Source organism: Caloenas nicobarica, chromosome 20, assembly GCF_036013445.1.
Source record: "Caloenas nicobarica isolate bCalNic1 chromosome 20, bCalNic1.hap1, whole genome shotgun sequence".
In the NCBI taxonomy this organism is placed as follows: domain Eukaryota; kingdom Metazoa; phylum Chordata; class Aves; order Columbiformes; family Columbidae; genus Caloenas; species Caloenas nicobarica.
Genome location: NC_088264.1, coordinates 5,986,807 through 6,010,906, shown reverse-complemented (window position 1 = coordinate 6,010,906; position 24,100 = coordinate 5,986,807). Strand labels below are relative to the sequence as shown.

Below are 24,100 nucleotides of genomic sequence, written 5' to 3'. Positions count from 1 at the left end.
ACCTCTCCCTTAGACATCACTAGAAGCAGCTTTCAGTACCAGCACCCACTGGAATTTGCTGCCAAAGCAGAATGAATCAGGTAGCAGGGAAGAGGAGCTAAGTGAAGATGAGGAAGAGGTATGAAACCTTCTACCCACAAAGGCTGTAGGAACACAGAGCATCCACAGGGCAAGAGAAAGCTCAGTTTTGCTGAGTTAAGAAGAGAAGCAGGTGGAGTTGAAGACCAAAGGACACATCCAGCAGGGTCCAAGGTGTTTTCTGGCAGGCTGAGTATTGAGCATTGTAGCTTATGGTTAAGGTTTTCCTAGTATCAGCTTAACTCTCCCTTACTGTAAGTTAAGTTCGTTTTTCTCCCACTAAGACTTTCCATTACTTATCCCATAGGCCATGATTTCCCAGTTCTTTCCCATTTTTGGCTTTTGAAATGCAGCATGCAAAGCTGGATACATTCTGCTAGCCTAGACTTCACCAAGTGACACAGGATAGTTTTATCTCACTCCTGACCCCACAGCTTGCACATGACATTCCTATTAATACTCCCAGGAACAATATTTCTTTTTGAAGGAGCATCACTCTGACTCACTTAACTGCGATCCACTATCAACCCAAACCCTTTCCTGCAGTACTGCCTGCCTAGGCAGTTGTTTCTCATTTTTTAAATCAGATCTTTCCTCCCTAAAAGTAATGTTTGTTGTGAAATGCATCCTATTGATCTCTAACCATTCCTTCAATTTGCCTAGATCATTTTGAACTGTATCACCCAGCACAGAGAACTCACAGAAGAAAAAAAAACCAAACACACCACAAAAACCAAAACACCACACACAGCACACTAAACATTTTGACAGTAAGCAAAGGGCAACTGTTCTTTGAGAAAGGTTCTTCTGGGGGGTGTGATCCCACTTTTTAAGCAAATTCAGTTTGTGCTGCTTTTACAGCGCTGTCCTCAAGGACAGCACCAGCAACTACAGTCCATAGGTGTTGCCCCAACTACCCCATGACCCACCCAGCAGCTCTCCAGCCCAGAAGGAAGATTCCCCTTGGGTGATCTACGTTCAAAGGAAACAAGCTCAGATTGCTTTCTTGTGCCATCCAAATCACCAGAGCTTGATCCTTTCTATCTGGCAGTTCAAAAACTTTTAGAATCCCAGTGGCACAGACCTTTCCACACGTGAAGCACCACGTATCAACCCAGACCAAGCTTTATTTTTATTTCAAAACCACAGTGAGAATGCCAACACAGCAAACACTGGCCAGCTGACACATCTCTACTGATAGAGGGCAGGACAGCTCAGATGGAGCTAACACGTGCTCCGCAATATGTTCATGGCAGTTTTAAAACAGGAGATTACACTGATGCCCCATTCAGAAGATGTCAGACTGCGTTGGCACATGGTCACAATGTGTTGTTACATGGTAATTTTCCCCTCAGCCCAAATATCACCAGCTAACGTTCTGGCCAGCCACTGTGTGGTAATCCCAGGCAGAAAGAAAATCCAAAATTCTTTCCCTATTAAATCTGTGTACAACATAAGACAGATTTTTTTTCTTTCCTTGCATTTCAGCTTTTTGCCTGGCTGCAAGGAGACAGGGGTTTAAGAGGAATACATTAAGAAAATACTTTCTTAAACACTAGCTGCAAACTCACCTGTCTCCTCAATGCTGATACATTTCCCTTCAAAAGTTTGCATCCTTTGACATCTTTGCAGTCCCTTCATGTTCCTGCTGCTGTTTCTCAGCAATAGATAAGAAAACTTCAAAACCTTGCTCTGCATTGGCAATAATGAGATTCAAAAGAAAAGATTTTTTTTTCCAATCTTTCTACATAAAAAAGGCCTGAATCAGAGCCCAGCAGTGCACAAATATTACTCATGTCATTGACACTAAGAAAAGGGGAGCTGTGAATAAAAAATGTTAAAAATGAACACAAGGAGCATTGTTTGCATATCAGAAAAATTAATCTACATAGGGAAGTGTAAGAGCCTGCAATTCAGAAAGCAAAGAATTAGGACAGCCCAGCTGAGAATAATTTTCTAGCCAGTTAATTTAATTGCATAAATCATTCCTTTGTTAGCAATAAAGAGATATAATTAAAATGAGATTGCTTCTCATTTCTATTCTCTGGAAACTAAAGGAATTGATTTTGGGGAAAGCATTCTTCCAAATACCAGATCGGCAAATTACATTTACCTTTTTAGAAAGGCTAAATTATTTTGCACTAATATCATGGAGGGTTTAATTAATTATAGATCTGCCATATGATCTTAAAGAAATAATTTACTTAATGCCCACAGAACAGAAGTTTTTAAGTGTGCATATCCCTCTGATAGATGGTGTGCAGATTTTTACAAACAGGTCAGAAGTTGAACAGGTGGCTGTCAGGAGAAATACAAGGAAATAAAATAAATGTTTAAAGATAGGGGATGGTTTGTTAAAAGATATTAAAGTACTGCTTCCTATTTACTGGGACATACCTAGATTACTGTTCTTTGAACTCCCCTGAACTGATTTTCTTCTAAATGTTGCAATGAAGGTTGTTTGCTATCCACAAATCTTCAGGGCTCAGTAAGTGTTAAGAGGTTGGTAACAAAACAACAATCAGAGGAAAATAAAAATCTGAAGCCCACCTATTGAAACAGAATATTGCCTGGGTTGGCCACAGTCAGGCCCTTAACAATGGTATAACACAATACATCGAAATACAGAGGTCCTACGGCAGTGCCTCTGTCATACTGCACATCACACTTCGTAGGCTCTGCTTTCCCCTCAAAGAATCACAGACCTTGGGGATCACACAGGGTATTGAATTCCCTCTTCTGCACCTACGGCCAGCCAGGCAATAGGTCTCGAACAAAAAAGACCAAAAAAAGCCCACATCTACATGTAGACCACTCACCACAGCACTTCACCCACAGTTCTAAGTCTTGAGACCTGCAATAAAAACAAAGGCCATAACATGAAACAAAGCATCACCAACACTCCAGTTCTCACCAACACGAATACAGAAGAGTGTTCCTAGAAACAGATAAGTCTTCCCAAATCTTCATAATGCCCACAGCTCATACACCCTGCTAGAAAGGGGTAAAACAGCATCTATCATTATCATCTGATGGGAACTCTGAAGTTTAGTGATCAGTTTAGCACTGAGTTTGCAAGCAAGATGCACCAGCTGATCACTCAAAATACCATTATGCTAAAGAGGAAATACCAGAGGTCTATACTAACACCCTGTCTGTATCATGCCCAACTCCTATGGATTCTAGGGAAGATGAAGATTTAAGAAAAAAAAAAAAAACAACACACACACCACAACAACTCAGAAGCTTAGTTAGAGTTGGCAAGGAGGAAAGGGATGACCAGGGGAAATACTCCCTCACAGAACTCATGGCATGAACAGGAACACAATCTCCTTCTCAACCTCTCCCCACCACATTGAGTTTCCTTCTAGAGTAGTCTCCAGCTCTAAGGTTCCTTCCATGGTCTTATCTAAGTGCCTTCACTAGGCAGATTGCCAGTTAGTTTCCAAATTTCATTCCCTTGAAGGTTACAAACTCTTCCACCCCAAATGCAGTTATAAAGGTATATGCATACAGCATCATTTGGGGGACGTGCTTTCTCCTTCTCTCATCATGCTCTCTTTGTAACTAGTTATCACACAGGAGACCTCAGATACAGCAGTGACAGAGAGAGGAAAAAACACACACACAACAAAAAAACCAAAACCACACAACCCAACTTTTCATCTTTCATTGACAGTCAAACAAGCTGAAAAGCAGGAGGAATACAAAGCAGAGTTAAATGACCTGAACGGTTAAATCAGCTGCACTTGGCTTCTGCTGAAGCAGCCCCAGGCACTCTCTCTGGCCAGGCAAACATCACCATCTCATGAACACGCTGCGTTACAAACACCACACTGTCAAGAGGGGCAAGTCAGGCAAATGTCTTTTATATCCACTCCAGCCTTCCGTCTACAAGAAAGGAAGAACAGACACTCCCTTCTACATTGTAGAAACCACTAGTAACTTCATGGACTTTTGTCATGCTGCCCACTCTCTCAAATTGTCCTTTTTAACCAGGTAAAAACTGCCACCCTTCCACAAGAGGTTTCCCCTGCCATCAAGGATTCCCAGATCTGATGCTCTTCAAACAAAGGTACAAATTTAAGTCAGGCTGCTTTGATGAACTCTCCAAACATCCACAAAAAGTTTTCTACAGATCTCAGACAGGTACTAAGCTGCATAGTTTCTAAGGAAGACACATCCTTATGCAGTAAACCCTGCAGGCTCTGGAACAGCTCAGCAATGTACCTGCCTGGCAGCTCTGCTCTCTGTACCAGCATAGTCCATTCTTTTGGATCTGCAAGAAACAGGAGCTTCAAGAAGCCAGTAAGGCATTCCTACACAGAGCCCATAACACACACACCACTCCTGCCTCATCAGCTCTTCCTTTTCCATGTGCTTTGGAATAGGGGGGAAACAGGGACAGCCTTGTCTCAGGAACATCCTTCCCCACGCAGGCCACCACTGCATAATGACACTCGTCACTAGAGACGATGCTGTGGAAGATGGCAGGTAAGCTGAGAAAGGAGAAGGCTTTGCATGCAAGAGTTAAATAGCAGATAGATTAGATCTCATCATTTGATATTTCCAGCAAAAGTATTGTGTTGCTATGGAAACCTCAACATAACCCGGGTTTTCCCTCCTTTTGTTTGTTCATTTTTTACAAACACTGGCCTCTCCCAGTCCCCTCCGGTGACTTGTAACTCACAAAAACAATTCCTTTTTCCAGTGTCCGCTTCTTTGCAAGTATATTTTTCAGTACATTGCATTTCACAATATCACTGCCACAGCCTCCAAACTCTTCTTTTGCAGGAAGTACCGTATAATTTGCTACCCATCAGGAAACAGCTCCTAGGCACGTTGCTCTCTTTCTGCTTGGGCAAAAAGGGAGAAAAGCCTCATGGGAATAAAGCTGCGTCTTCTCAGGCTTCATTCAGGGAGAAACCACATCTACAACCTCCCTTCTCCTGAAGTCAGCAAGGTGTGCCTCTAGTGATTGTGTTTTAGGGCTTGTAAGGACCTGTCTCACTCTAGGCATTGCAGGTGTTTACTCCCAAATTGCAACAGCTCCACCTGTGAACTCTTCCATAGAGAAAAATGAGACCAAACCCAAAAAGCAACCTAAAAGCCCTAGAAATTGACTTTGTATTTGCAGTAGAGTCAGACAACCACATTGAAGCAAGGAACAAAGCAAGGTCCTGTGGATTCTTGTGTGTCGGATGGCCCAGGCCTCAGCAGTAACTGTACACGTACAACTTGAGGACATGTACAGAATGGGAAACTCGCAGTACTACTGCAAACTGGTGAAGAATCATACAAGTGGTGACATTGGTGACATCCTGGAAGGGTCACTTCAACTTACCTATCACACTGCCTCTTTTAGATTGTCAGAACTGTAAGGCAAAGACCATCAGGGACTGTTATACAATATATAGCAAAGCAAGCACCAAACCTGATTCTGGCCCATTGGCGCTAAGAAAAAAAAAAATAAAATAATGACACTAGGTGATATTGAATGAGAGGAACAAACCTGACCCAATCCCCATCAAATCATGCACATACACAAAATAAAACCTTGGTCTCTATCTTGCAAGTGCAGTTTTAAGAACTGCTGCTATGTTCTGCCACTCTGCAGTCACCCTGCTGTTACTGGGCAATGGAATACAGACCAGCAAGAGAGAACTCAAACCTTTTGGGGTTGAAGAAACAGAAGGATATTGCAGCAGTGCTGATACATACCTACCATTTATTTTGTTGCATCCAGTGACATCAAGAACGTCCACCATCATCAATATTCTGCAAACATTTTCATACAAATTCTAGCACTAAAAATACCACAAATTGAGAGGTCCCTTGAATGTCACAGGAGATCAACTAAGTGTAAAATGCTACAGAGTTTCATAGTGTCGTATATGGTTCCATCCCCATTTAGAAAGTACCAAGCACCAGACCATTCCCTTTTTAGCTTTGTAAAATGCAGGCAAAGCGAATCTAGATATTCAGCTCAAAGTTTTCCTTGTTTTTATTCCCAGGCATCTCTAGCCATTTGTTTTACTCTATCTGTATCTGGTCCATAAGCTTTGGAGACTTGGTGCCAGCTGAAGGCAGCTTCAGTGCCTGAGCAAGCTTTACAAAAGGTAAGTGGGCCCTTCAAAGCTGAGACCCACTACCATATAATGCAATGTGATTTCATGGGTACTGGCAACCTCAAGATACCTTCATATTCCCCAGTTGGAGGACAACACCAAGAAGGACACAGCAGCTTTTTGCAGTTGTTTGGATGATCTGCACACAAAGCTGACTATCAGTTGTCTGAAATATTTACATTTAAAAAGGTTTTAACTTTTAATTTACCTGGTTCTGGCTAGTCCTAGAATATATGAATCTCAAGCTGCAAAGCTGCTATTCTGGGGTTGCAGACTCAGCAAATCTCCTTCGGCTTCCTCAGCAAAGCTGTGACAGAAACAAAACCGTGAATTCACCACCACTCTGTGCCAACAGCCCCACCAAGTGGGCAAACACCTGCAGCTCCTCTTCCAGCTCATCCTGCATCAGAACGGTCCCACAAAGAACTGCTGAAAAACAAAGCTTGTGCACCTAACCCAGCCCTACTCACTGTGGCCAAAGCCTAACAGAAAGGGGACTTCTGAGACAGAGATCTGAAGATCTCCTTTCCAGCAAGACTTTTCACTAAAGGCAAAACAGGAGAGTGAAAAAAAGCTTCCTCCACAAGGAAAGAAGCAGCAAGACATATGAGCAGGGAAGAGACATCTCATAGTCTCAGTTTTGTTCACATACCATGACAAGCCATAATTTAAGTTGCCCACCCATTTCCCATCTCACCTATTACTATTTTTTATTCCTTGCAGAGATACCCAAGTTTGTTTAAATGGGACCAAAGCCCTGTCCTCCCTCTGAGACCACATATCTTCATGGGCAGGAGACACTTACCTTCCTTTTTAATAGTTTATGGCGTGGAGTCTGTGCAAAGGAAGGATACTTACAAATAGCAGGAAGTTCAGGCTCTGCTGTCTGTATGTATATTCTGAATGTTCATAGGTATGAGCTCATCAGAAGTGGTATTTTCATCTGCATTCATGTACAGCACTCTCCCAGCTGCATACAATTAACTGCTGATAAGCTCTGTACCCTCTCCTCCACCCATTTCCATCCCCCCATACAGACTTTTTTTTAATTCTAAGCTAAAACTGTTCAGCTCTAAGGAAGGGGGCTTGGGAACAGGCTATGGACAAGCTGATAGTTAATCCATCTTAAACTTCCTGCTCCTGGAAAGGGACAGAATCACAGAATGTCAGGGATTGGAAGGGACCTCTAAAGATCATCTAGTCCAATCCCCCCGCCGGAGCAGGAACACCCAGATGAGGTTACACAGGAAGGCGTCCAGGCGGGTTGGAATGTCTGCAGAGAAGGAGACTCCACAACCTCCCTGGGCAGCCTGGTCAGGACCTTCTGAGTGGGAACCTATATTCACATCAACCTTTAGTTGATCTAAGCTACTGCCTGATCTATGCAGGTTCCCTAAAGAAAAGCTCTAAGACAGACCCAGATCATGCTAAATCAGAGCACAAAGCAAGTCCCTCAACTCTGTTTTGATCTGAATTGGCAAAGTTACCTGGTTACTCAAGCAGAGGTGTAGAGCCAAGTTTACAGGATATTTATACAAAGATGGAGTAGATGTTAAGTCTTCCACAGAAGTTTTCGTACTCCAATCAAGGCTACATTCTGCCCTGGTTTCCTAAAGATCACCTAACTTCACTGCAGCCCAAGCAGCACAATGCAAGTTTGGTACAAGCTTTATGTAGTACATAAAATACTGAAGTACAAAAAAAAAAGTCAAACACATAAACAGTGGTATGCCAAACTGCAGAGCAGCTACTGACATTCAATTATTTTCACAGGTAGACCACAGGGAAAGTTGAAGGTCTCACTCCACTATATCTAGTCTCTTATATCAGGGTCATGATACATGTCCATCTATAATTATCTATAATTTGCTTATTTCACACCAGTGTCTAAAAATAAAGGAGTTCTGCAATTTTGTTTGATTTAGGCCTTGACAGATGACTCTAGGCATTTAGACGGAAGTACTAACAAAAAATACCAAACAAGAAAATCTTGAATAACAGTGCCCTCTTGAGGGAAATTGAGCTGTATGGCCTTAGCAAAGCCATCCTCCCTTCACTGCTATTCAGCTCACACAAACTCCCCCCAACTGCCTTGCCGTTGGTTCAAGACCAGTAGAAGTTCTTGAAAAGCAGCAGTAGACTCATACCGAGGAATCATTTCTCTCTAGATAAAATACAGCTTTATTTATAGGTATTTTAGCTACAAACAAATAGGCCATTCTGAAGGCACAAAATCATATTGGAAATACATAAACCTGACACTGGAAATAAGAAGTTTTGCTTCTTCATGAATTGTGGCCTTTTGTTTTACCCAACAGCTGGTGTTGCAAAACCCAAGAGGAGGAACCAGAACCTAGCATTTTCATTGTCCTACAGATTCCTAATCACTGGGATATGCAAGCATGACCTCTCTAGAGAAAGTATCTTAATATTTATAAGCAGTTACCTGAAGGACAGTAAGCTTATCCCATCAAAATTACCTGCTGGCTGGAGTAATTCCTTCTAGTAACTATTTGAAGCTTTTGAGAATCTCTTTCCCAAGAGCTGCTGTAACATCCAAGCGGCAGAACACAACCTCTGACCTGTCTTTATGAGAAAGCAGATATGACCGTTCTACTTACACAATACCAAGTCACAGGAGTTTACTTTGAATGTGTATAGCACCACCGAAAAAGAAAGATAACCGATAACCCAGAAATTATCAGAGCAGTTAAGGAATGCTTGGCTTCCTGTATCTTGTCAAGCTGGGATATAGACTGGACTGACATGAGAAGTGGAATACAAGTGAAAACAGGTCTAAGAACTACTTCCAGAAGTCTGAAGTCTAAGCAGCCCCTTCTTCAGTTCAGCAATTTTTTCTTCTCTTGAGGCTGCATAACTTTCTGCTGTCTTAATGAGAGAGTCATGAAACTTCTCCAACCCAGCCTTCAAATTTCGGGATATTTCCTAGAAAGAGCAGATAAAGGGGGGGAACAAAAACAAAACAAAACATCCATCAGCAAAGTTAACATTTCTGCTTCATAAGTACTTAAATGAGAGCAGTCTGGTGGTCTCAAGTGATTTCAAAGGTAACTCATCCCAGGCTTAAGCAGCAGCATTCACAGAACACAGAGAAGTTACAAAACATCAGAAGAACAAGAGCAGGCACAAGTAAAAATCCCAATGTCGCAATTCTGTTGTAACTCTAGAGGTGACAATACTAAGATTGTCAAAAAAATAAAACACCACAGCACTAGCTCAGTATTCACACTACTATATGTTAACCTGTGTCACCGAGGTCTCTGCCACCGTGACTGCCACCATTGTCCTCCCAGCATGGATAGTACTTCAGTAATGAACAGATAGGATGAGACCCTCCAGGCAGACTGTCATCCCCTACTCTCAACCCATCAGGATCTCCCTCTCTTTCCAAAGCTGAGCTAGACATACATCTTCCTGAAAACCTAGGAAGAAAGGGTTTGTGACATCCTGGATTTGAGGGGGACTGTCAAGAGGATTCCAGTACTGGCCATCACTACAACAGAATTTTAAAGCCCCACAGGTCAGGTTGCAGGGGCCAAAAAAAAAAAAAAATCCACTGCTTACAACTGCGTAGAGCTGGAAGTACCACGATACAAAAAACAGACATCACAGAACTAGCACAGTATCTGCTACAGGCATAGGTGGGAAGACGAGTTTAATTTCACCTCCCAAAACACTGCGCAATCACACCATTCCAGAATCTTTTCCTACAGGTCTGCAAACCCCATTTCTCCTGAGGGCCACGTACAGCCTGCAAAGATGAGCACAAGCCCTAGCACAAACCCAGTTACACCACAAGCAGGATGTGCTCTCCCTCCCACTATCCACCCAAACCACCACCTGTACAGACTATTTGTTTTTAGGGTAAATGTTCCTTTTTCTACACAGTCCAAGTTAAAAATCAGTTTTGAGAATAACAAGCAGAATTCCTCAAAAAAAAAAAAAAAAGGGACACCACACAAAAACACCTCACCTTGGCTTTCATTTCTTCTTTTTCAGCATTCTCCTTCAACTGCTGAATTTTGAATCTTGCATTTTGTTTTTCCTTTTCAATAGCTGTCACTTTATCACAGACAGCACCCCTCTTCTCCTGCAGTTTGTCACAATATCTAAAAGTGGGGGGAAAAAGTTAGTACTGAGACATGACTAATCCCAGATTAAACTTAACCCCACCACAAGCAGAGTTTTCATTTTATAAGCATGAAACTAGCAGCTTCTAGAAGCCACGCTGTACAGCATTTACTTGCTTGGAAACTTGAACCATTCTTAAACTAGAACTTAGGTACAAGAAGTGAAATTCAAAGTGGAGTTAAAGGAGTATGTTGAAGATCCTCAGCTGATGCAAGTCAAGGCAACTCTCTGACATCTGGACACTGCATTTTCCTGCTTTTGTGTAGCGCGGTACAGGTGTCAGTGAAGAGCCCAGCCTAAAGGCCAGCCACTAGATCACCTTTAAAGCACTCTGTTTCAGCATAAGTGGAAGCTACACATTTTCCTTAGCCTCAGATCCCCTCCCGCCAGTCCTAGACATCTGTGTATGTTATCTGCAACTTCCAGGCCATCATTTCACTGCATAGCAAATAAAGACCAAATAGTATTTCCCCAGCTTGTAGGTAAATTCAGATTGCTCCAGCTGTGAGCTGCCATATAATCAAAGGGAACAGAAGATTTACTCTGATTTCAAGTGCAAAACCACCTACCAGTTTATAGTAAGCACTTGTACAATAATTACAGCTGGAACTGTAACAGTTGCCTTCTCTAAAGAATGGCTGAAGTCACTCATACTTAGAAAGAGCCTTCTTACATCTTCCGATTAAAGGGAAGAGTCAGGACACATTCTCTTATTCACTGGCAAAAATGCTTTTTCAACTCAAGGTTACCTCCCATGCCCTCTTTCTTATCAAAGCATCTAATTGTATCACTCAAGGGCAATATCCAACACATTAAAAACATAAATCAGCAACTTCACATAAAGGAGCATCACATTACATTATTTTCATTCATTATTTGGAAGGAAAAGTAACTTTAATTAATCTCATTTAGCTGGTACAATACACTGGATGAAAAGCAAAGGAAGCCTGCAAATCTCACTGCCATTCTACACACCACACAAGCCTTTCAGAATGACTAAATCTTAGTTGAATCTCTCAGCTATATGGAAAAAGCTCTCTCCCATCATAGTTAATCTACCCAGCTAATAGTTTTCCATACTCCCTTTCCTATCCATGCAGCAAAAAAAAAAAAAAAGTTATCTAATAAGCTTTCTCTATAAGAGTTCAGCACTTCCAATCTCACAGTGAAGCCATGACCTTACAACACTGCAGTTTGCTGCTGCTGAAGCGACTGCTGTGCTGTAAACACTGCCTTGCCGCTTGCCTTTAGTATGTGGTAGGAAGGAAGATGGGCTGAGAGGCTTTGATCAAATGACACTTTTGCTTTTGTTTTAGAAGCATCGTGTCAGGATAATACTCCTCCGAGATACGAGCCCCATTTCCCCATGGGTCTCAAACATCTTTGATAACGAGCAAAAGTGGCAAGGGAAATTATGAAAAATTCATGAAAGGCAAATGGGGCTTTGTTGAAGTCTGATAAGTTGGAAAATTATCCCAATGTGACATTCTCTTTAATAAGATAAAAGAATCAAGAATAAGCATTATAAATTAAATTAGTGCTCCAATAAAAGAATTGCTGTCAAGTCACATTGCAATTATTGATTTGAGACCCTAAGTCCCTGCCTGCAGCACTACTGGTCTTCACGCAAAGCTATCCCATATCACTCATTTTCTTCTTATTGTTAAGCTAGGTGTTTGTACCAGACAAGAATTTTGGTAGCACATAACAAAGACATAAAATAATATCAGGCAGCAGTGTCAACTCATCCATACTCAAATATAGTGTGCTTATATTGCTCAACTTCTTCACGCTTCTTTTCTCTCCTTATTTCAAGTGTAGACAGTTTCTCATGTTTTGCAGTGACCAGTCTCTTTAAGGACATTTCATCTGTCTTTGCCTTTTTCAGCTCTATATGAGCATTCTCAAGCTGGTCCTCCAGATTTCTGACCTAGAGAACATAAGTATTGAAATGAATTAAATGGAGGAAAGATAATTGAAACAGCACACCCTGTTAATTTACTGAGATTAGAACTAGCTTTCTGCTTTTTGAAGATCTAATTGCTAACTAATTCTCCCAGTTAAATCCCAGTTCCCTAGTCCTTATCCGATTCTAAATACATCCAAGTTAAGATCCCATGACTTTGAATCATTTTCAGAAGTTACTGTGAGTTTTGCTATAGCTCTCAGCCAAGTGTGATTTGAACACGTGCTATACAAATCCTCCAAAAGACTGCATACTATTTTTGAAATGCTTCTAAAAATTGCATTCTCCCAAAACTGAGTAGCAAATAGCAAAGTACTGTGTTGCAACAAACCTTGCATCAGGGAAAGGCTGGTTTAGTAACACTAATAAAATTAAAGTCATTTAACACATGACTCTTCTTCAAGTATTCATTTTTTGCCCTTAGTTTCTGCTCTCTAGGCAGAAGAAACTTGATCTCACTATTCTTCCACCATTTCCTGCCAACAAGCCCAAGACAGTTCAAACTATTTTAGGTCAGGTTTCTATGGTAACAAAGGCTTTGACTATTAAAAGTGGTCAACAGTATATTAGCTAGTGGCATGCAGCAAAGCAGCAGCTCTGTGTTACTGATGTGTTTAAGAACGAGATTTTGAAGTTATCCAAATTCTTTATTTTTGGAGAAGAGGGGAGGCGGGAACTTTCGCAATACAGACATTTGATTATGATCACCTATCTTGCTTAGACAAAGTTCTCCCTAACCAGATCTAATCTGGATAATACAAACCTCTGCTAAGACACTGGCCAGTCTCTCCACATTTGCTCCTTGTCTTTCCATCTTCTTTTGATATAATTGCACCTCTTGTTGGCATGACGGCAGAACCTCAACTAGGTCTCTATAAACTTCATATTTCTCAATAACTTCTTGCTTTAAAGAGAAAAGACTATTAATAAGCCAGCTTTGGAGTTCAGCATTTATTTTGTGTAGTATTAATACATATTGACTTTTTGTACCCACTCCCTCTAAGTAGTTAGTGAAATGAGACCTTCAGTTTGTATATATATTTTTTTTTACTTGGAAAGCACAGGAAAAGTGACATGCAATTGTTTTACTCTGAACTAACTAGCTCATCAGAAGAGCTTTCAGAACAGAAAAAACTGTACAGTGAAGAAATTATACACTGGGAGTTATGTAAAGCATTATAAAAACAGATGCCTGGAATTACAGTAATAAAGTTCACACCTTTGGAACAAAAATACACAGGGAGACAAAGTTATGCAAGTTTCACTGACATATGAACAATCATGAACTACAAACATTGAAAGACTTGACATTACTATTAAAAAAAAAGCTAGGAAGAGAACTCTGTTCAGCATACTAGTGGAGAGAGCCACCAATTCCAGAAATATGGAATGATAACAGAAACACTATGTAGTATGTGTTCTAAATCCAAGGACATTTGTGAACTGCCAAAATATTGTCATCTCTTGAGAGATAACAGCCAGACAGGTTGAGTATAGATTCAAGAGTTCTACATCTAGTTTCACAAATAAACAGTTACTCATCCAGGACAAAGCAGTAGTGACTGCAATCCTGATTGAAAAAAAATCCACACCCCAAAAAAGCCACCAACGCAACTGAAAATTGGTTGTAGGTGTTTTTTTGTTTTTCTCAGAAGTTGTGATTTCCTTTCAGACTAGTTACTGTTTGTTGATTTTTGACTAGAAGTATAAGTCATTCAAGAAATAGCTCCAGATTATGACAGTTCAGTAAAACATGTGCTTTTTATAACAGAATACCTCCTTGTGTGGACTGAGGAAAACCTCACCTTGGATTTCTTCAGTTTCTTAACAGTCTCTTTCATCAGTTCTTTGTAATTTTTCAGTTCCTCTGGACTCTCCACTATTTTTGATTTCAGCTGCTCTTGTTCTTCTTTCAAAGTAGCCATTGTCACTTTAAGCTCATTCTAGTTAACAAGACAAACATTTTCAATATTAACGATTAGGTGAACAAAGAGGAATTGTGAGGGATGCTTTGCCTGGATCTTTTGGTTAGACAGGTTCTTTTCTCTGTTCTAAGTCATTCCTCATTAGAAAGTTTGTTTTAAAAATAAATTCCTCTAAATAGCATTAACATTCCAAATCAAAGCAGTTAACAGTCCATTTTTCTCCCTGAGCGTGCTTACTGGTGTGCAACACTAAGTCACAAGAATAGCAATTAACTAGTACTCCACAAAAAACCTGCTAGTTAGTGTGTATTACTAGCAGCTCTCTCCTTCAGAACCCCTCACTGAGGGCAACCCAGGCAGTCACTGCAGGGTTTCAGAGCCAGATATATTAGCCTAGAAGAGGAGTAACAAGCTCCTGCATGACTTCTCAAAAATCTCCTGTTTTGTCCCCACCAGGTAGGTCAGCAGCTGCCTCATTAGCCATTCTATGCACCCAAGGTAAGCCCACAGCTTCTCAGAAGTCCAGATCAGCTTCCTGAACACAGAGTTTTACATTGCAGAGATGCGTATTTAAAGTTAACAATAAAACAAGCTACTGCAGTAAAGCTGCCATGGGAAGAAAAAAAACTGAAGCCAAATCAGTTAAAAACACACCAACTAATCACCACTTGAACATCATAATTTGATCCTAGAAAGATCTCTCTTAGTTGATCTGAGATGTAAGCTACAGCTTACACAGAGGTGTACTTACCAGCTTTCGGGCCCTCTCTGCAATATCTGTCTTCTTTTGCGAAATCACTTCTTGCAAAGCTGTCTAAAAAACAAGCAACAAACTTTAAATAAGCATCTCTACAACTGCTACCTCCTTTACCCTTCTGTCACAGATCTGTCTACAAGAGAAATCTCAAATATAGTTTCTTTGGAGTGCCATAAGCAGCAGACAAAATTGCTATCTGTAAAATGTAAAAGACGGGTAAGAAGATAATCATCACGAAAGCCACTGGGATCACTAGGGATGCAGCCAGCAATAGGTAACTAGGAACAGGGATAAGAGATGGACTGCCTCTATTCTTACTGACCCTGGCACTGTTAAACACACAACATCCTTCACCAGAAGCACTGGTCTTGAGAAAAAAACTAAGTTGATACAAGATCCCAAATAGCATAGAGGTCAAACACATGGTTAATAATATTAATAGTAGAGATAGGACTTAACATAAGAAAAAAAACTAACTACAGATTTTTTGTGTGTTTGTTTTCTTTTCCAAAACAGCTGAAAAAGTTACCTATGAGGCCTTAGAGGCAAGTTGCCATTGCTGACAAGTTACCCCTGCAATCAACCCTACTATTTTTGCCAGGCATTCCCTCAGGTGACCCTTCTTAGGCCTCCTTTCCTGCCATGGCTCATACCTCCAATTCCAATTCTTCAAATTCAGGTGGAAAACAAAGAAATTCCACAAGGAAACATACACAACACACTCCTGAACAGTAACACAGGTATCACCCAAGTCATTGCAGTAACACATCTCAAAAAGAGTCTATTACACCTTTGTATTCCCTGATTTCAAGTATGTTTCACATTCCTTACAGTGAAATGAAGAGTTGGTGCTACCGATTAGACAAGACATTGCACTGTGATGACCTTCGTTTTATATCAGAAAACTCTCCTTTATCATTTGTAGAAACAGGAGGGGAACAAAATCAACAGGAATAAGGAAACCTATGATCAGAAGCCACAGCAGCATTTCAGAGAAATACATAACAAGATCATACTTGCTTCCGACGATAGTCTTGCCTTAGTAGCTGCTCCAGCTCTCTAATATCTTCTGTCAGTTGCTTGACCTCTGCTTGATGTTCAACTGGAATGGTGCTAAGCAAAAAATAAAGATATTGGACAGTTTCAGCATCACTATAGTCAGGTCAGAGTACAGTAGATAAAACAACCACTCTCTCTAAAGAGCTTACAATCAGTAACTTTAATAAATAGGGCAAGAGTCTCAATCAATAGACCTTGCTGTCCTTTGCTTGTAGGATTTCATAGTCGAAGTATAATCTAAAGAGCTATTTTGGCAAGAAGTGGTACAAGCAAAACAGAGGACTAAATTTAAAGACAGTGCTAAGCAAAACACAAAAGAACAACGCTTCTACCAATTTTTGTTGTGATTTTCATTTGATATTTGCATAGTATTACCTGCCATAGAAACAACTTGTATAAGGGTAGACCTATAGCTAACTAGAGAACCTCCTGTCTAGCACATACCAAGAGCAGCTATCAAAGAAAAAACCACTATTTTGGAAGCCAGCCATCTCTGCATCCTATTATGCACAAGCAAAAACCAAAACTTAACGGTGCAAAGACACAGGACTAAATGGCCTGAAACAGAGAATGGGGCAAACATGACAAAAAACTAAGGAAGCCAATTTTACCCATCTATTAAGTTAAAGATAGGCTTCCTATAGCTAAAGATAAAGACATATCACTAAAAACTAACTCTAACAGCAAAAAGTTTCATCGTAGTCCCCAACATACAAAATACAGTATCTTAAAGCATCCACACACGCTCAAAGTCACATTTTTATTTTCTGCAAGGAACTCTTCTAGCCTAATGCCAGTAGAGCTACTTCTATAGCTGAGTGCAACCCAACAGCAGCACCTCTATATTTTCTGGCTTATTCCCTGGGGAGGCTAACCAGCAAAGTAGTCAGAAAGGAGCCAAAGAAGTCAAGTCAGCTCAAATTAAAAGTTCCTATAGTAGTTATCAAACAATTCTGTCTGATAACACAGCTCAGCTACTCAGTTCCTGTTCAGACACTCCTTATAGAATCAGAGAATCATTTAGGTTTGAAGAGACTCTTAAGTTCAAGTCCAACCATTAAGCTAATGCTGCCAAGTTCACCACTAAACTGTGTCCCTAAGAACCGCATCTACACATCTTTTAAACCCCTCCAGGGATGGTGATGCCACCACTGTCCTGGGCAGCCTGTTCCAATGCCCAACAACCCTTTCTGGGTAGAAATTACTCTCAATATCGAATCTAAATCTCCCCTGGCACAACTTGAGGCCGTTTCCTCTCGTCCTATCACTCGTTATTTGGGAGAAGAGACCAAGCCCCCTGGCTCCAAGCTCCTTTCAGGCAGTTCAGAGATCAGAAGGTCTCCCCTCAGCTCCTGTTCTCCAGGCTGAACCCCCCAGGCTCCCTCAGCCGCTCCCATCACACTTGTGCTCCAGCCCCTTCTCTGAACTTGCTGCAGCACCTCAAGGACTTTCCTGTAGTGAGAAGCTCAAAACTGAATCCAGGATTCGAGGTGCAACCTCACCATCGCCCTGGTCCTGCTGGCCGCACTAGTGCAGATACAAGCCAGGATGCTGGTGGCATTCTTGGCCACCTGGGCACACTGCTGGCTCATATTCAGCTTCTGTTGACAAGCACCCCCAGATGCTTTTGCATCAGGCAGCTTTCCAGCCACTCTTCCCCAATCCTGTAGCATTGCATGGGGTTGTTATGACCCAAGTGCAGCATCCAGCATTTAGTGTTGTTGAATCTCATACAATTGACCTCAGCCTGTCAATTCAGCCTGTCCAGATCGTGTGCACTGAACAGGAACAACAGCCAAGTCAAGTAGTGCATCTCTCAGTGCTTACTCCTCATACTCACTTCAGTTTCTCCAGTTTCATTGCTGCCTCCTGATTTGAAGCCTCCAGTTGTTGGCGTTTCTCCATAGCCAGTTTCTGCAAATTAATATTTGGAGATTTTTTTTATTTTAAAGGAATATGGTTTCTTTCTGGGCTTCTATTAGAAACCTGCTCATCATTTTTTCACATGAAATGCACTCTCTCTAAACTACTTAGATATTCAGAAGAGAAGCCACCTGCAATTCCCACTTCAGCCCCATGACTTACATTTATCTTTTCTCCAAATGATGTGAGGTGTCAGACCTTTGCTTACCAGGCTAAACTATCAAATAAGTTACTGGAAAAAAAATTCAGATAATAGCCCAAGTAATAACTTGGTCATGGTCATACAGAAACCTTGACAATATCGACAAACTCATCCACTCTTCTAAACTGACATGTTTCCTCAAGGGCTTTGCCAAGGTTTTTCTTAAACCGTTTACAATAGCTGTGCAAGCTTATAACGTGTAATACAGCTGTACAAATTTTACATAATATTAAACTACTACCTTTCTGTATTACTCAGCAACACTGAAGATTCAAATGCAATATTTAAACATGTGATTAAAAAAAACCCCACAATCTTTATGTTCCCAGTTCCAAGTTAACATTATCCTTAAGTAGGTATCTGGAGTAACATGGCACCCAATCTTACATAGTTCTGCTGTAACTCCAAGTAAGCCTCACGTCGGAATTCTCTGAAATTCACAAAGTTGAGAATGCCGCTCAAAAAGCGAGCTGTCCTCTTTGTTTCTGAAATAGGAATTAGAAGCCATCAGTATTCTGGTTTCCACATGCATTGCCATTGCTTAGAAAAATTTGGGCAAAACATAATTCAGAGAAGAGACAGAAATTACAAAACAGAGTCCAAATTAGTTCTTCCCCTACTCGCCTTGCAAAGATCTCACTGAGTACACAAAAACTAGCACCAAGCTACGAATCTCCAATGTCTTAGCAGTTCTATGCAATTTCACAAACGAAAATGGCATCTAAGAGAAAGACTATCAACATACAGCTTCCCATTAAAACAGAAGTCGGGGAGAAAGCGTATCGATCTTCAACTACAGGTCTGAAGACAGAGCCTCACTGTAACTATCAGGCTAACGGAAGACAGCAGTTCGAACTGCAGGGACTTTTTGGCTCTATTCCAAGCAAGCTTTGTGAAAGATGATTACGAAGGCTTTGAATGTCTGAGACAAGGCAGAGCCAGAAGAGTTCTTCAGAATAGCCTTTACTAAGCTGTTTTTGTTGTACCAGAATCATCACTCCTAGATATTGAAAATAGTGAAGCAAAAATTAAACTGCTTCCCACACAGGCACCAGCATAAGAAAAACCTACAGCATGCCAGAGTTGTCAGGATAATTTTCGTTACCACCTATTCTTATACTATTTCAAGTATGTCACAGACTGCTCTCCAGACCAGCTGTTCAACAGACTTGTCGCATGCAGAACTCCCCTCAGTTAAAGAACTGGATTAGCCTGTGTAAGGAATAAGGAGGAGAACTGCTCATTAGAACCAGTTTGTCCAAGGGCCACAGCAAGGGCCGCAAGAGTAGCTGTGTATGGCAATATAGCACAAGAATGGCAAGGAGGTTGGTTAAATGGCTCTTTTTGTGATGTGCCTGTGCATACAAGCTGGAAGCCAGGGACAATTCTCCACCAAACAGAAAAAGCACCTGGATATCAAGTGACACCCACCACCCCAGGAAACACAAGGATTAAAATGCATTTTCTTACTTGGGTTTAAAATATCATCAATTTGAAAATCCATAATCTGGCACACCGAAAGTAAGCGCTGCCTGCAAGGAAAACAAAATAAAACCTTATCTGCAGTGACCATTACTCAGTTTTTATGCTAAATCCATTTACTAAAAACCAGAACTTGTCCTCTCATCCCAGAGCATATGTACAGCAAGCACATAACGGTAAGTCTCAGGAAAATAACACAGTAGGACTCTACACACAGATCAGCATTAAAAATGTGTATTCTTACAGCATCTCAAAGAGATTTCTATAGACAAATTACTTGCCTGTGGAACAACTTTTCAGCTTAATTAAGGAACACCTACACTTAAGTGTTAGTCTTTTCTCCCCTTATAACTGAAACAAAGCTTGAAGTCAAACACCCACCCCATTCCAACAGAGATATCTACACAGAATTCAGACAGCAAATGTACACAACAGGTACTTAAAACCCCTCTTCTAGGTGTAATGATGACCCTCTAGACATTGAAAGTATAGATGTGCGCTCCATCTTGGTGAAGCCGGATTATTTAGTTAACACATTCATTTTCACAAGACGGCTGCCTGCTGAGAATTTTACTCTAAGCACTGCTGTCCCTTGCTCATATGCAAATTCCACCTTGCTCAGAACCAACAAGCAGTACAACCGCAACACCAAAGATGCATAAAGCCCTGCTACTTCTAGTAAATTGGACCTTTACAAGGAATAGCAATTGAACAGATGCAGAATCTTCTACTTACATGTGAACATACAAATTACAAACAGGTAGAAAGCCTTCATATAACTGTGGATACGTTATCTCAGTGTTGACGGGCATCTAAACAGTAAAGAGATTAAACGCATAAGTAGAGAATACTTAAAAATACACACATTTATGTCCACAACATAAGATATTTCAAGTAGGTTAAACACACTGAGGATCATCTCCCCATCCACAGGGAACACATGCTCGTGGCTGAAGAGTGCCATCAAGTTAACCAGCAGACTATTTTAAGTGTCGGTTTTGGCTGGTCAAAATATAAAAAGACGATAATAGCTAAAAGCAGCAACATGACAGACTCTGGAATTCAGTCTAAACTCTGTTTTAGTTTGTTCAAAACTGGTACCTAAGGACGGACTTTGCATTACACGTCTAACAGGAAGCAGCTCTTACTTTAACTACCCAAAAACTCACACACAACTGTTTTATGAAGAAGTTGGAAGGAGAGGGTAGTGGTATACTGTCACTTTTTCTGATATTTTAAACCTCATAATGCAGTATCCCAGCTAATGTAATTGCCTGTAAAGAACTGAGTTACCCTGTGCACATATGAGCTTCCCTTTCAGTTTATCCAAAAACGGCATGAGAAAATACTACTTATTCTCACTTTCAGGAATCAGTTCTTGTCTAACAGACACAGGAGTTAAGTGTTAATCAACAAGGTATCAGTTAATCTTCAGCTGCATTTCTCCTTATTTTCGTCTCAGATAGTGGAGAAGCAGAAATGATCAAACCTTAAAAGAAACATTTACTTTCCTTCTAGATGAGTCTAACATCTAAGCAGAGACCCTCCTCCAGCCATGGCCAAAGACATATACAGCATCTCACACACAAGTTTTTTGCAATAGAGGCAGAATTTCTGAGCTCCCATTCATGCAATTATAACACGGAAAACAATAAGCTACTTGCCATTTGCTAAGGAGAAGGCAAGAGGGAGATACTTCAACATTTAATTTGTTAAGTGCAATGTTTTTTCTTTTCATATTTCATTACACCTGCCACTACAGACTTACCATGTAGAAATGCTCCAGGCTAATTCCATACACCTTCTGCAGGATTCTCATGTAAACCATGCGTAAAACATCAGGCTGCAAGAAGAAAGGGCATGAATCAGTATTCCGTATGATTGATTGTTCACAGCTCTCAGACTAGGCCATAAAAGTAGTTCTGCCTTTAACACATGAAAACTGATTTCACTGAGCCACCACCAAGACAAACAAGTTTCTCTTTCCAACGGTTTGCAGCTGAAGCCTTACTGTGACATAATACAATCATAAGAGACAGCAACCAGCTCCGACAACTACAGCCCTCGCTGCCACAACCACTCATTGTTTTTCATTACGTTACTGCTCACTGAGCAGTTTTCAAACCAAGTGACACCAAAATTTAAAAAAAAAAAATTTACAGGAACTATAACCCTATAGCAAAGAGTGCCCTTCATCTCATCATTAAAACAGACAGGAAAAAAAAAAAACCAAAAAAACATCTACAAGCCAAACAGTTATTCATTTATAACACTAATGCACCATCAGGACAAATAGATCTTCTTAAAAACGATCCCCCCACGGTTCCCTAAACAGGCAGGGCCAGCCCGCTCCTCCAGCGGGGACAAGCGCAAGGAAACACGCCCAGACACCCACCCAACTTTACAGCCACTTCTCTTTCGCCAAGGACACCACAAGACTGCCTTAGTGTTAACGGCCAGACCATCAGAAGAAAGAAAAGCGGGGGGAGAGGATGCTTTTCACAGGACGGGCTTAAGGGCATTAGTTAAACAACGAAGCTGTTGAAACTATGAGCCTGTTCGAACACAGTGGCTTATACCACGGGACTGAAATAGACGGACCTTGTAATTTCATGTTCGTCCGCCTGAGAACCCACCCCCTTGCTGGCGAGGCTTGAGCGGGCTCCTCGCAAACTGAAGAGGGGAGAAGCGCTAGATTTAGCCCCTGAGCTCTTCCAAGACCAACGTGCCACACCGGGGAAACTCCTCACCGCAGCGAGAAGTGCTGGGGTCCGCCACGCACCGCGCGAACCGCGGGGCGAGCAGCCGAGGAACCAACCGCCGTGCAAGGAAACCTCTGGTGCCACGAGCACACACAGACAAAGCTCTTCCCTCCACAAAAAAAAAAAAAAAAAAAAAAATTAGGAGCTGCCCGAGCGCAGCGGGGCTCCCCCTGCACCGCCGCCTCCCCGGAACCCCTTGGCGCACCTTGGGGTTGTCGAACACGTCCTCCTTGACCAGGTTGCGGGCCTCGGCGCCCGCCAGGACGTGGCTGCGCAGGTAGCTGATGATGTCGTCGGGGCTGTAGCGGGGGAAGGTAAACGCCTCCATTCCGGCGCCGGGCAACGGCCGCGCCGCGCGCTCCCAACCGCCCCGCCGGCCGCGCGCAGCTTGAATATGGCGGGCGCCCCCTCCCGCCTATCAGCGGCCGCGCCGGCGGGGAAGGGGGCGGGGCTTGACGAGGCTCCGCCCCGCCCCGGCGCGCGGCCGCCCGTGACCGTTAGGGGCGGCGCCGCTGAGGCGTTCGGGAGGGAGAGCGAGGGCCGGGGGTGCTGCGTGAAAGTGCCCCTTCGGGCACCAGTGTGGTGTGTTTGCTACAACAATTGTTGAAAAAACATCTTGTTTAACCTCTTAGTCCAGGCCCGTATCTGTAAAACCTGTCAGTTGTCAATGGCTAATAACGAGCGCCCCGGCCGGGCTCAGCTCTGTGCTCTGCCCGGCTCCGCGCTCCTTCCTCAACACGATCTCTGCCTGTGTGTGCACCTTTGCGGCCCGGTGCCCGTCGTTCCCCACCGCCGCAATGCCCCTGAACAATCACAGAGCCACAGAACAGTTAGGCTTGGAAGGGACCTCTGCAGATCATCGAGTCTCCCTTGGCTGCCTTGTCGTGTGTCCTGCAAGGAGACGAAGCCTCTCCAGTGCAGCACTGCGCTAACAATGAGATCAGCCTGGGCGATATGGAGATATATGGCTTTGACTACCACTACGCATTAGCACAGTATTCTAATTTACTACACTCTAGGATTTTCAACACGGCCAGAGATATCCTCATAGAACAATTCAAGTATCCAGAAGGGCTTGGGAAGTATGACTACGTTCCAGGGTTTGCCATACGCGGACGCCACTATGATGTACAAAAGAGTCTTCTGATGAAGATCGATGCTTTCCATTTGGTCCAGCTGTGGACAGCATATAGAGGGCTCCAAACAGTGCCTGATGAAGACGTAACTGAACTCTGCGGTGGTACGCAGCACATCCCCCTGTACCAGACGAGGGACTTCTATGGCAAGGGTCCTTCACTTAAGCAGTTTATGGACATTCTTTCTCTTCCTGAAATGACACTGCTCTCTTCAGCCATTGACTACTTCATAACTCATGGCATTGAGTTTGACCAGCTGCATCTTTACAAGGACATATCTGATGCAATTAGAGATGTACATGTGAAAGGAGTGATGTACAAATGGATTGAAAAAGATCTGGAACAGTGTATTCTGCCGGGGGATGAAATCTACTCTGTGCTAAATTGCCTGGTGAACCACAAGAAGAAACTCTTCCTCTTGTGCTTAACCAGCATGTGTGACCACCTCTTGCGTTTTTACACCATTTGTGACAAAGTTTGCACCGCTCACACCTGCCCTGCGCATTTTGGGTGCTTGCACCCCATGCACA

General features: G+C 42.1%; 1 protein-coding gene across 1 annotated transcript; it reads right to left on the bottom strand.

The window, feature by feature from the left end:
- Positions 1-8,915: 8,915 nt before the first annotated feature.
- On the bottom strand, positions 8,916-22,762 carry NUF2 (NUF2 component of NDC80 kinetochore complex). Its single transcript, XM_065649107.1, has 13 exons — positions 22,640-22,762; positions 21,441-21,515; positions 20,408-20,484; positions 19,661-19,722; positions 18,578-18,675; positions 17,906-17,979; positions 16,023-16,119; positions 15,001-15,063; positions 14,130-14,267; positions 13,088-13,228; positions 12,113-12,288; positions 10,201-10,336; positions 8,916-9,152 (listed from the first exon to the last, which is right to left on the bottom strand). Exons 1-13 carry the CDS (start codon positions 22,760-22,762, stop codon positions 9,003-9,005), a joined length of 1,410 nt encoding a protein of 469 aa, XP_065505179.1. The 3' UTR covers positions 8,916-9,002.
- Between the last annotated feature and the right edge of the window lie 1,338 nt (positions 22,763-24,100).